Source organism: Miniopterus schreibersii, assembly GCF_964146895.1.
Source record: "Miniopterus schreibersii genome assembly, chromosome: 17".
In the NCBI taxonomy this organism is placed as follows: Eukaryota; Metazoa; Chordata; class Mammalia; order Chiroptera; family Miniopteridae; genus Miniopterus; species Miniopterus schreibersii.
In genome coordinates, this window is record NC_138117.1 from 42025424 (window position 1) to 42039024 (window position 13601).

The window sequence follows — 13601 nt, forward strand, 5'->3', positions numbered from 1 at the left end:
GAAAAAAATCTTGCCTCACCCACTGAATTCATTCTCAGACCAGTTGAGTAGGTGCTGCTCACTGTGATGAAGAGCCAGGTTGTAAAGGAGATTCCCTGGGTTCTGAGTCACTGACCTGGCTGGAGCCTGAGCTCTGCCACATCCTACCGCCTGACCCAAGCAGGTGATTTAGATTCACCGCTTATTTTTCCATATGCAAATTGGGAACAGAATGCCTGCAGCATCATGTGGTTATAAGAATCACCGCAACAGAGTATTATTTTCATAAAAAGAAGCCTCAACAATTTCTTAAGATAGGAGAGGAAAAAGAGCAGCAGGGCTAGCTTCCCGGTGCTGGCCCAGCAGCCACACAGCCCCAGGCACCAGAGGCTCCGAGCTTGTCCCACCTCCCAACCGACCCTGAACGGAAGTCAGCCTTCCATCTGAGATGATTCAGAAGTCAGTCAGGCCTGGGAAAATCACTCATCTCCACTATCACCCTTCTGCAGTTTGCATAAGTCTCAGCATCAGAGGTCTTCTGGTTTCTACAATTCCCACAAACATCACCTTTCACGAAATAGATTTTGAAAATCAGATCCATGGCAACTGCCCAATGGAGGTGGCAAACTGATTAGCTGAGAGGAGAGACCACTCTGTGCAGATACGTGCACATGCGTGAAGGCTCAGGCTAAATCTGCACGACACGCTGCACATGGATGGGCACGGTGCTGCTCGAAAGCCAGGATGGACGGTCCTACCAATCTTCTTGTTTCGCTCCTCCCCGCGGCTGTGGGCGATGATCGGTGAGTAGATGAAGGGGCTCTTGGTGGACACGCTCTGACCGAGCAAGCTTTTCATTTTCTGTGGCCGGAGGCTGGCAGGGAGGTTCAGCAGTTTCACATGCCTATAGTTTCAAATGGAATAAAAATCCATCAACTGCCTTGTTAGCTTGGTTTCAGCAGAAATAGCACAAGACAGAAATGTGTTAGAACAACAGTAGGTCAAACAGCAGCCGTCTGAAGGAAAGAACAGCACTCAAACGCAGCGGGAACAAAGCAGAAGGCTGCACGCAGCAGCCCGGCCCTGTCCCAGGGCCCGGCCCAGGGCCCAGGCGGCTACCCAGCAGTCAGAGGGCCCGTCCGAAAACCAAATTGCACTCCTCACTAGCTATAAGCCTGTGGGCCAGTGCCAGCCGCCCAGGACTTAGGCCCCGCGTCTCTAAAACGCAGTGAGGCCCTCAGACTGTGGTGAGGACTCGAGCGAACGCTTCCTGTGCAGGCCGGCTGCTCCGCGCAGGCCCCCTCTTCTCTCTGCCTCCCCCCCTCCTGCCCGCCACACACACAGCAAATACAGGGCAGCCCTGAAGTCTTTCTCACAGGAAGGCCCAGCCCAATCCTGTCTGTCTGCCAGCGACGAGGAGGCAGCGTGCTCAAGAGAAGCACCCCACCTCCCTCGGCCTTCGCACCGAGGGGCTAGAGCACCTTCCAGGCCTTGGCCCAGCCGTTCAGATAGGGCAGCTGGCCAGTGCTGTCTGAGGAGCTACTTACTCCAAGTGCCTACCAGAACATCCTAAAACTCAAGGGTAGCCTGCCAGCACCTCTGTGCACAGTAGCCCTTTCTGGGCCATTCTCAGGAGCACGGAGCCCCGCCCTCTGGCAACGGAACCACCTGGTTTGGCAGAACTAACTGCTCTGCCTCATGGAAGTGCAGGGACAGAGAAAGCACCGTCATTAAGAAGCTCTGTACCTCACACTTTCACATGCTGCATCACTGAACTCTCCCAATAACCTAAGGCCATGGGTTCTATTTTTTAATTCTTTCTTGAGAAGCAAACTGACGCCCAGGGCAGTTAAGTGACTTGTTAATGTAATGCCCAGCCTGTAAGTGAGCCGAGCCCTTCCTGCAATGCCTGGTGGGACTGGGAACAGTGGCCAAGTCAGGGGCACCTCGATGATGCTCAGCATCTCACCAGGTGGTGTCCTAAGGTTGCAGTACTTCTTGGAATAGCAAAATGCCAAGTGTCCACTGTTCCTTTTCAGTCTTCACACAGATCTTTTAGAAATTCAGAAATCACTTCATGATATTCACTCATAAACCCTTCTTTAAGTGCCCACTTTGCATGGCCAGAGGGCCTCCCTTTCTAAAGCCTTACAATTTTCAAAGAGAGACAGTCACAGGAAAGGTAACCCCAGGCTGTGCGGAGCAGCTAAGCCTGTGAGAGGTGGGCAGTGGGTGCTATGGAAACCAGAGAACACTCTACGGGGTGGGCAGCAGGAGGGAATATCAGGAAAGGCTTCCTACAAAGTAGGTGTGGACCTGTCTGGTGTGGCTCAATGGTTAGAGTGTTGTCCCACGCACTGAAGGGTTCAATTCCTGGTCAGGACACATGCCCAAGCTGCAGGTTCAATCCTCGGTAAGGGTGCATGTGTGAGGCAACTGATCGATGTTTCTCTCTCACATCAATGTTTCCCTCTAGAATTGTTGAAAAACATATCCTCAGGTGAGGGATTAAAAAAAAAAAAGTGGGCGTGGAATGAGTCTCAAAGAACAAGCCGAGTAAAGGCGGGGAGAGCAGAGGTGAATTCCAGGGGGGCAAGTGTGAGCAAAGGCACCCAGGTGTGCGGTATGTCTGAGGAGTCGCCCCTGTTCCTGTGGCACAGGGCTACACAGTCTAAGAGGATGGGAAACTTCTGGAAGCTTGTAAGCAGAAGAGACAAGGCCAGGTTCGTTGGATCACAGCAGAGCGGGCAGGACACAGGCAGAGGTGGGTTTGTGTCTGGCTCTGCCATTGGGCAGCCAGGTAACCACGAGCAGTTGTGTAATGTCACTGGCCCGGTCCTCTCACTGTGGAACACCCACTTACACTTCCTAGGACTGCCGATGAGAACTGATGAAGTAGTGACAGGTACACAGCCAGCAACAAATGGAAACTCTACAAAAGATGTGTATTCACGATCAGAGCAAAGGACTATGTCCCAGCATGACTCAGGCAAGAGCTGTCCTACCTGACGATGGGCAGTTTGGTGAGGGGCACAGGTGGCAGGCTGAGGCCATCTGGGAGGGTGATGAGTTCCATTGTCCCAGGACATTTGGACGTGTAGCTCTCCAGGCTCTGAGTCACGTCTTTCTTTTCTGAAGAGAAAATAAAAACAAAATAAAGGTTAAACAAAACTAAACATGGGAAGCTTTTATTTTATTTAAGCAAAAATAAAATTCTCAACCCAAACTCTGACAGTTCAATGAGTCCAATCTTCTGACAGCAATAAACGGGCAGCAACCACAAAAGACCAAAAGATAGTAGAAGCTCTTACAATTTATTTAAACAATCACTAGCAGCTGTTCCATTTGAGGGCCTGTGGATTAAAGGAAACTGTTACCATCTTCTAGGAGATTTCATTTTCCAAGAAAGTCAGTGGGCAGACAGGATGCAGAACTGGTATATTTTATTCCTTAACAAATATTTTTCCAGCACTTACTAGGTAACCAGAGAACACTCTGGGGCCAAGCAAAATGCGAGGCCCCATCCCCAGGGAGTCTGTAGCAATATTTAAGGGAATAACTACAAGTCCACATTTCTGGGGCTGAAATAGAGCCTTGGTAGGTGACCATTTTTCTCCACCCTACCCCCACCCCTTTCTCTAGGAGGAAGGAGGGAGGACACAGGTGACAACAAACAGTGTTTGCTTATGTCTGTGACATGCTCTAGACACCTGCTCACAGACTCAATAACTGCAACACTCAGAAGCACACTTTCCTGCACTGAAGCTCGTGGTTACTCAGGAAGGCAGGCATCACTGCACCCATTTGGCAAATGAAAAAACTGAGAGCAAGTGAAGTTAAACGGCTTGTCAAAGAGCATGTGTTTGGCCCTAAGCCTGTGGTCTTTTCACTATACTGTCTAGAAGAGTCAGGAAAGTAAGGAAGTGGGGGCGGGTTAGGGGTTCACTGCTCTGCCTCTATTTCCTCTGTCATTGCCAACAGAGAGAGACAGAAGACCTGGAGAGAAGAGTGACTGGGACACAGCTGGGGGGGGGGCCACAGCAATGCAGTCAGACCTGCGTTCAAGAAATGACTTGGGCCCGGCCAGGCGTGGCTCAGTGGTTAAGCATCAGTCTAGGATCCAGGCGATCAGGGTTCGATTCCCGGTCAGGGCACATGCCCAGGTTGCGGGCTCGATCAATGACTCTCTCATCATTGACGTTTCTCTCTCTCTCTCTCCCTGTCCTTTCCTCTCTGAAATCAATAAAGATATATTAAAAAAAAAAAAAAAAGAAATGGCTTGGTCTCTGCCTGTCTGTTGTGTGAGCACCTTGGGGGAAGCCATCCAACCTTTCTGAGCCTTGTTTTCCCATGTGAAGAATGACTACGGATGAAATGAGGGTTAGCAACAGTGGCTGGCAGACGTGAGCACTGAGCGCGGGGAAATGATGGTGATTTCTCACTTTTTGTATTTTGTGGCGCTGCCCACCCAGATTGCCCCAATATGTGAAAACAGACGAGAACACAGAAGCCTGAAACATAATATCCAGCCAGTTAAACATCTTACGTAGCAAGAAAAATCAACTCAGCTTTTCTTCACTCCGCACACACTCCCAGGCAGCACGATGGTCCAACTACAGGGCTGGAAACAGTCACGAGCCACCACTACGAAGATTAACGACCTGCCACACCAGCAGGCGTGGACTCAGCCCACCACGTACCAGGATGGAGAGCCTCTCTTAACGAGCGCGGGAGGACTGAAACTCGCCTCGAGCCGCACAGGGCCTCCATCGGCATTGCTTACATCCGTGTCCCCCGGGACTTGCACAGCGACACCCCAGAGGCACCGAGAAGCATCGCTCAAGTACACCAGGAAGGTAAACACTTCTCCTTGTCCTCCTCGAGGACATAAACATGCTCCACCAAAATGAAAGGCAGTCAGCTTCTTGTATCCTCACCTGCATAAAGCACCACCTAGGAAATACTTAAGAATCTCTAGAGATCTCAATGTAACACCCAGAAGGGGAAGTTACCTGAAGAAGGAAGACTTAATGCATAATCAGAAAGAATCTGCACATCCAATTATGAAGTAATGGTTAGATAAGATACGGCACAGTAATACAATGCAAATTTATGCAACCACTGAAAATGACATTTATAAAGAGGCTGCAATAATATGGAAAGTATCTGTTACGTTCTATGGAAAATCAGGATGCAAGATTATACTTATGAAATAAATTCAATTTTAAAATAATCCAATTTAAAAAAGAATGGGAAACAATGCTAAGAAACACACCATGACGCCAACAGTGTTTGCCGTCAGAATTATGCAGAATTGTTCCCTCTCTGTTTATGTTCTCCAAGATTTCTAAAAGGAACATACATTATTTATGTAATACAAATTATTTTAAAAACAGAATTTCCACAGCAGTTTTATAGAGGAAAATCAGAGTGTCTAAATGTTCTGCATGCGCAAGAACTGCCTCCTAACGTGTCCGTGGAGGGAGGAACCTCTGAGGGCCCCTCCTGTGGCCAAGGCAAGTCCACCACAGGGACATCTGCAGTCCCCACACAGCTGTCCTTGGTCATGCTTAGGAGCAACAGCTGCAGCAGTGACTGACATTTAGTGAGGACTTGCTACCTGCTGGCACTGGGCCAGGGCTTTAACGCGTCATCTCATTAAATAGTCACCAAAACCTCCTGTGCAGTGCCACTGTTGTCCCTGCTTTACAGACAAGCAAACTGAAGCTAAAAACTCTTACCCCAGCTCAGTGTGCCTTCCCCTTGCTATGCTCAGCCACCATCCTTTCTTCTAAAGCTATTTCATACATATTTCACTCAACAGTCCCTTAACTCACAAGTGCTGAGTGTCTGCCCTGAATGAGGAGGACCCTGCCTCGAACACACCACTGGACCTCTGCAACGACAACGTGCTCTCCTGAGTCCTCAGTCTCTATGCTGGTCGGTCTCCATCCACACATACTAAGAAGTCACTTGGGAAAGGCACTGCTAAGTCACGTCCGCACACACTGACTACCTCCTAGGTAAAAGTATCGTCCCAAACGATGAAAGACAGAGGTGGACAAGACACGGTCCCATCCCCCAGGAGCCCATATCTAGTGAGAGAGATGACTCTCAGGACACAATGCAATGGCGCTGGACTGAGAACTAAGTGGGGTGATGGGCAGGGGAAGCGGAAGGAGCTCTGACTTCCGCAGTAACGGGGACCGGGAACAAGGTCAGAGCACGCTCAACGGGAACGCGGCAACACCGCGGGCCTGCCGCAGAACCAAAAAGCCCAAGCTGCGTGAAACACGAGCGTGTAGATGAGCAGGCAGAGCTGGGCTCAAAAGGCAGTGTGAGTCGAGCCGGGGCTGCCTGAGGCGGCGCTGAGGCCCTCCTGGGGGAGGGGAGGTTCTTCTGGAACAAGGGCAGGATTTCACTTGCATTTTCAAGGAGATAGTTCTGGCTCCCATGTGACAAATGGATCAGAAAGAGCACAGCCAGGTAACAGGGTATGATGTTAAATGTTCCCTGCACCAATCCAAGACATAGGTGCTGAAAGTCATGATGTGGAAGAGAGACAAGAAACCCATACGAGAAAATTCAAGCATCAGAATGAATGTAAGATTCATCCAAGCAGTTAATAGGATACAAGGGATAAGTAGGGCAATCTGGGATGACTCCGAAACTTCTAAGTTTCTAAGAATAAGAATATGGCGCCCTGTCCTGTGTGGTTCAGTGGCTGGAGCGTCGGCCTGCACACCAAAGCACCTCGGGTTCAATTCCCAGTCAAGGGCACGTGCCTGGGCTGCAGGTCCAACCCCCGCCCCAGTCAGGGTTCGTGCAGGGGGCACCCCATCGATGTCTCTCTCACATCCATGTTTCTCTCCCCCTCCCCATTTCCCTCCACTCTTTCTAAAAAAATCAATGGAAAAAACATCCTTGAGTGAAGATTAACCAAAAGAAGAAAAAATAAAAGAAAATGGTTACACCCTCAAAGGAAAGATAATTGATTCAAGGGAGGACCCAGAGTCTTTAGGATCCTATGACCTTCAGGAGACACACCCAGCCTTCTCTTGGAAATTGAAGGAAGTATAACTGTGTGCAATCATGAGCAATTTTTATTAAAGTATCTTTTGAATATATCAAGAGCTTAACTCTTAAACCCCCACCATAAACCATCAGAGAGCTTTTTCAATGTATGCTCTCATTTACCCACTTTGTAGTTTCTGGTTTTTAATAACCTTGTTTTTCTTAACTCAAATAATTGCTTTTATTACTGATTTCATAATTTTTGGAAACCAAAAGTTTCTTTTCCAGCTGCTCAGGTTTCTTCCCCAAGGGGAAGTATGTGAGGAAAATGAAGGTACTTCTATGTCACATCCCTGAGGTGATACTGCCTAGCATTTAAAGTAAAAAACCGTTTTGATTTTATAACATAATGACCACAAGTTACAATGTAACCAAAGATTTTTGTTTGACAGAGATTTCCAGTGTTTCCAGAGACGGCGAGGACTCCTAATCCTGATGGCGTCTGGCCACCCCACTGTCTGCTCTACGGCTGTGATGCTGAGTAGAACTGGGAACACAGTCAGGTAAAAATGAGGACCTACTTGGAAAATGCAAAAGTTCACTCAGTGCCTGCCCTCCCTCGGCCCCACAACACGGTAATTGAGAGGCCAAGGTCCACCCATCCAAGGGGAGAACCCAGGAGAGCCCTCTCCTAGGCCAGGTCCCATCAACTCTGACCCTGACGAATGGCGAGCTTCTCACGCATCTCTGGGCCGAGGAGCAAAGTCATGAGCTGGTGATAAAATGAAGAAGCTGAATATACTACATCTGACATTTTCTATCTCATCCAACTCTTGTCTTTCAAACAAATGGCAACTGCATTTAAGTTGAGAGATAACCTTTGGTACGGAGACAAACTAGAGGCATGGTGTTTGATGCCAGCTGACACATCCTTTGGTGGGTTCATTTCCTTGTCAGTGTAGGGCTACGAGATTCCACATTCAAAGAATTCAATGAGTGCACTTAGATAATTGGAGACAATCGGGGCCCATGGATAAGAGCGTGGACACCAGAGCAAGGCTTCAAATCTCAGTCCCCCCAGTATATATGGGAGACCTTAGGCACATCAGCTAATCTCTTTACGCCTCAGTTTCCTCACATTAAAATTAGTCTAATAATAGCTCCCTCATAGGGCAACTGTGAGGGTTAAAGTAGTTCTTACTCGTACGGGAACGGACTGTGTTCGAGAACAGCTGGTATGACTCATGCATAAGAGAAAGGAAGGGAGATTAAAGACGGCGGCGGATTGAGTGGAAGCTACACTGACACTCTCCCTGAACCAAGCTGGAATTACAACTAAAATAGAGAAAAACCATCCTGAATAATCAACTGCAACTGAAGACCAGCTGGAGAGCACCCTCATAACCAAGGAGGAAAGGGGGAGGCTGCATAGAGACTGGTAGGAAGGGCGGAGGCATGAGAGGGCTGGCTGGGCTCCCACAGGCAGCAGCTGAAGGCTTGGAGGGAGATCTCAGCTGTGGGGGTTCCCACTGAGGACTCTGGGGCCTAAATCCCAGGCTGGGCTTCGCAGCCCAGAGCACCAGAACTGAGAAGGTGCCCACATAACATCTGGCTGTGAAAAGCAGTGGGGTTTCTGTCTGCCAGGGAGGGACAGCTGGAAACGCAGGCCCCCTCTTAAAGGGCCAATGCACAAAGTTTCATGTGCAGCTACTCACCTTGGGATCCAGCAAAGGGAGGGAAGAGTGGACTAGAACTGTGTGAGGAGAATCTAGAGTTGTGAGCTCTGGGGATATTGCTCAGAGGGCACCCCTCTGGATTCCTTTGCCGAGTCATTCCCCCATACTGCAGAGGACATCTTTCTTAGGCAGACATTTTGCTGCTTCTGCCTGGGGGGGGAAGCAACTGCCCCAACCTGCTGGAAAACCTCTCTCCCTACCCTAAGGAGTTTCTACAGCCAAAGGCTTTAAGAGACTGATAACAATCAGCCACCCCACCCTATGGAGTTTCTACAGCCTGAGGCTCATTAAGATAATCAGATTAATCAGCATGCAGGCAGAGGGAGACCTCAGAGTGCTTTCAGTCTTTGCCTGATCTGCTTCTGGACCCGAGCCTTGGAAAAGCAGACTTTGGTGTGCATCTTGGTCCTGTCCAAACACACCCAGCCCCAGCAGAGGAGACCTCAAGCCGAGGGCTGTTGATAGTTCCAAAGGGGGTACTCAGGGCCAGTCACAAACTGTCTGACATCGGCCTGCACCAGAGACCATCCAAAAAAGACTGAGGCCCAGCCAGGCGTGGCTCAGTGGTTGAGCGTCGACCTAGGATCCAGGCGATCCAGGTTCGATTCCTGTTCAAGGCACATGCCCGGGTAGCGGGCTCGATCCCCAGTCGGGGGTGTGCAGGAGGCAGCCGATCAATGACTCTCTCATCATTGATGTTTCTATCTCTCTCTCGCCCTCTTCTTTCCTCTCTCTGAAATCAATAAAGATATATTTAAAAAAAAAAAAAAAAGACTCAGAGTCCTAGCAGATCTACCTAATACATAGAAACAAACCCAAACTGGGGGACAAAAAAACAAGCCCCAATTGAAAGAAGAAGAGAAGTCTCCAGAAAAAGAGCTAAATGAAATGGAGATAAGTAATCTACCAGATATAGAGTTCAGAATAATTATTGTAAGGGCGCTCAACAGCATGAAGAAAGATATGGAAACTAGGAAGGAAATGAATGACATAGCAGAAATAAAGAACACATTGGAAGGAATAAACAGTAGATTAGAGGAAGCTGAGGATCAGATCAGTGAATTAGAAGACAGAGCAGAAAAAATCACTCAATCAGTTAAAAAGAAAAAACAGTTAAAAAACAGGAGGACAGTTTAAGGAAGCTATGGGACAACATGAAACGTAACAATATTCGCATTGTAGGAATACCAGAAGGGGAAGAGAAAGCACAAGGGATAGAGAATTTGTTTGAAGAAATAATGGCAGAAAATTTCCCTAACCTGGTGAAGGAAAAGACCACACAAGTTCAGGAGGCACAACCCGGCCGGGTGTGGCTTAGCGGTTGAGCTTCAACCTGGGATCCCGGCGATTGGGGTTCGATTCCTGGTCAGGGCACATGCCCGGGTTGTGGGCTCAATCAATGACTTTCTCATCATTGATGTTTCTATCTCTTTCTCCCTCTCCTTCCCTCTCTCTGAAATCAAAAAGATATATTTAAAGAAAAAAAAAAAAAGTTCAGGAGGCACAGAGAGTTCCAAGCAAGAAGAACCCAAAGAGGCTCATGCCCAGACACATCATAATTAAAATGCCAAAAATTCAAGACAAAGGGAGAATCTTAAAGGCAGCAAGAGAAAAGCAATCTGTTACCTACAAAGGAGCTCCCATAAGGGTGACAGCTGACTTCTCATCAGAAACTCTACAGGCCAGAGGGAATGGCATGAAATATTCAAGGCAATGCAAAACAAGGATCTGAAACCAAGACTACTCTATCCAGCAAGGCTATCATTCAAGATAGATGGTGAAATAAGGAGCTTCCCAGATAAAAAAAAAAAAAGGCTAAAGGAGTTTATCACCACCAAACCAGCACTGCAGGACATGTTAAAGGGAATGCTGTAATAAGAAGAAGAAATAGAGATACATAGGCATAAAGAATTAAAATGGCAATAGATAAGTATTTATTAATAATAACCTTAAGTGTAAAATAAGTCTTTACAAGTTCAAGAAGATTGAAATCATATCAAGCATCTCAGAATACAATGGCATGAAATTAGAAATCAACTACAGTAAAAACACTCAAAAACAATCCAATACATGGAGGCTAAATAGCATGTTATTAAACAATGAGTGGGTTACCAATGAGATCAAGAAAGAAATCAAAAACCTCCTGGAAACAAATGAAAATGAGCACACAACCCAAAATCTACAGGACACAACAAAAGCAGTCCTGAGAGGGGAGTTCATAGCGCTGCAGGCCTACCTCAAAAAGCAAGAAAAATTTTTAGTAAACTATCTAACCCTACAACTTAATGAATTAGAAAGCTCCCCTGTGAAGCCATCCAGACCAGGGTTTTTGTTTGCTGGGAGTTTCTTTATTTCTGCTTTGATTTCATCAGCTGTTACTGGCCTATTCAGGTTTTCTGATTCTTCCTGATTCAGTTTTACATGATCTCACTCACATGTGGAATCTAATGAACAAAATAGACTGAGGAACCAAAAAATTAAAAATGGAGCTTCCTTTTGACCCAGTGATTCCACTCCTAGGAATGTATCCTAAGAATCCTGAAACATTCATCAGAAAGGACATATGCACCCCGATGTTCATAGCAGCAGTTTACAATAGCTAAGATCTGGAAACAGCCCAAGTGCCCATCAGTAGATGAGTGGATAGAAAGCTGTGGGACATTTACACCATGGAATACTACGCAGCTGTAAAGAAGAAGGATCTCATACCCTTTGGGACAGTATGGATGGACCTGAAGAATATTATGCTAAGTGAAATAAGCCAGGCAGCGAAAGACAAATATCACATGATCTCGCTTATATGTGGAATCTAAAGAACTTAAACTGATGAACGGAATAGATTCAATGACATGGAAGCATAGATGAGACTGATGAATGTCAGAGGGATGGAGGAGGCGAGTGGGTGGAGGGGAAGAGAGTAACCAAAGAATTTATATGCATATATACACAACCCAAGGACATGGACAATGGGGGGGAAAGGGACTGGGGAGGGGGAAGGAACGAGGTGGAATGGGTCATTGGGGAGAAAAAGGGACATCTGTAATATTTTAAACAAAAATAAAATTTAAAAAAAAAAAATAGACTGAGGAACAAAATAGATGCAGAGACACAGAAGCATGGAACAGACTGAGGGATCTCAGAGGGAAGGCCGGGGTGGGGAATGGGTGGGGAGAGATTAATCAAAGAACTTATATGCATATTTGCATAACCCATGGACACAAACAATAGTGTGGTGAAGGACTGGGGGTGTGGGTGTGGGTGGAGGGGATCAATGGGGAGAAAAGGGGAGATATCTGTAATATTATCAACAATAAAGATAAATTTAAAACAAGAGAGAGAGAGAATGGGAGAGACTGTGCCAGACTGAAAACACTGCATTGCATAACATGCTAAGGAATTTGAATTTGATTTCTGTAGGTAATGGGAGGCCTTTGACGCAATTTGAGCAGATTGCTATGGATGAATACCTGCTTCAACAATCACGGTATAGTCTGGGTGGAAGACAGGTGAGCAAGAGGCACTGGGAGGCAGGAGGTCCCTGAGGACGTGCTCTGTATTCCAGGCCAGAAGGGGCAGAGTCTGGCTGGACAATGGTGTGGTGACACTTCATCCAACAGGTGGTAGGCCAGTCAGCTGGAGAGCAGGAAGGCACTCATGCTGGAGAGCACACAGCACTAGGCACAGGGTGGCCTGTGCGGACGGAGGCCCTCAAGAAGCTGCAGACACCCTTTTTCATCCCCCCAGGATGTTGTATTTTGGTTCACCAAAAACTTGGCAGATCTGTATTTTCCCATAACCAATAAATCCATTAATATGCGTGGGATTTTGACGCACTGAAAGTTTTTCTTCCCCTCATTAGTTTACAGGTGTGGTTTTTCCAGCAAGCATGTATTTCATTAACAGGTATGTATTGGGCTGTGCTACATCGTATTTATCTCCTCCACGCAGAACCAAGAGGAAGTCAGGAGCTTCCTTTCATTTCTGCGGGTTTTTGTCCAACCCCTTTGGTCTATTTCTGAACAAACAAAAAGGATTGTATGGATTGCAATGGAAACAAATTATACCCCTTATTGAAGAGCTCCCCCCAGGACTCTGTAACGATTCATATGCCTCCCTTTTCCCCAGCACCCCCAGGTGAAAAGTGAAATACACTCAATCAAACTCCTGAAAAAACCACATATACCATCTGGAGAAAAATGCAAAGGGAATAAAAGTATGTCAGGAATGGAAAACAGGAAGCAAAAGAACTTATCTTGCCTTCAAAATTTAAAAACAACAGCCTTCACTGCTGCCAGATTTCATGCTGTAGATCTTCGTGCTCCACCACGGGAAGCTCAGGGATAAGACACAAGTCTAAAGCCCGACTGCATGTAGTGATGGGAACAGGACAACGTACAGGGCTTCACACGCAAACCCTCCTGTTTAATCTGTTAGTCCATATTCTAGGAGACTCTACTACTACAGTCACGTTATCCTACCCATAACCTCTGATATCAAAATCTAGTAAGAGCACCAGAAAGTACATTTTAATCCACAAGAAATGTAGGATTTTGGTGAGTGAAGTGCAGGGGGTGGAAGCCGGGAGCTGAGACCATCCATGCTTCAGGAGAAGTGACCGGTGCTTGTAAATGACCGCCTCACTGTCCGGGCCACAACTTTGGCTTCTTCCATTCTTGCTGTTTTCCTAGTCCAAAACAATCCCTCCCAGTGTCTCCAGTTCATCCCCAACCCCTCCATCCTTCCCCAAGATGAAGACGGAGGTGACATAACCACCATACTAATAGATCCCCCTTTGCACCTGCCCATAGGACACATCCTGGCGCCTCAACCAGGCATGAGGCCTGCCACCCCCCACCCAGCTGCATCTCTGTC

At 47.2% G+C, this 13601-nt stretch overlaps 1 protein-coding gene across 5 annotated transcripts in view; it reads right to left on the reverse strand.

Annotated features, from left to right (window-relative positions):
- The window catches only part of TRAPPC9 (trafficking protein particle complex subunit 9), a 300485-nt gene that overhangs the window by 239654 nt on the left and 47230 nt on the right, over positions 1-13601 (reverse strand). For all 5 annotated transcript variants that reach the window (XM_081117295.1, XM_081117296.1, XM_081117294.1 and 2 more), the window contains 2 exons: positions 2985-3111; positions 738-883 (listed from right to left, as the gene is read on the reverse strand). In XM_081117295.1, the coding sequence (XP_080973421.1) occupies positions 738-883; positions 2985-3111 (273 nt within the window). The remainder of the gene's footprint in view (positions 1-737; positions 884-2984; positions 3112-13601) is intronic.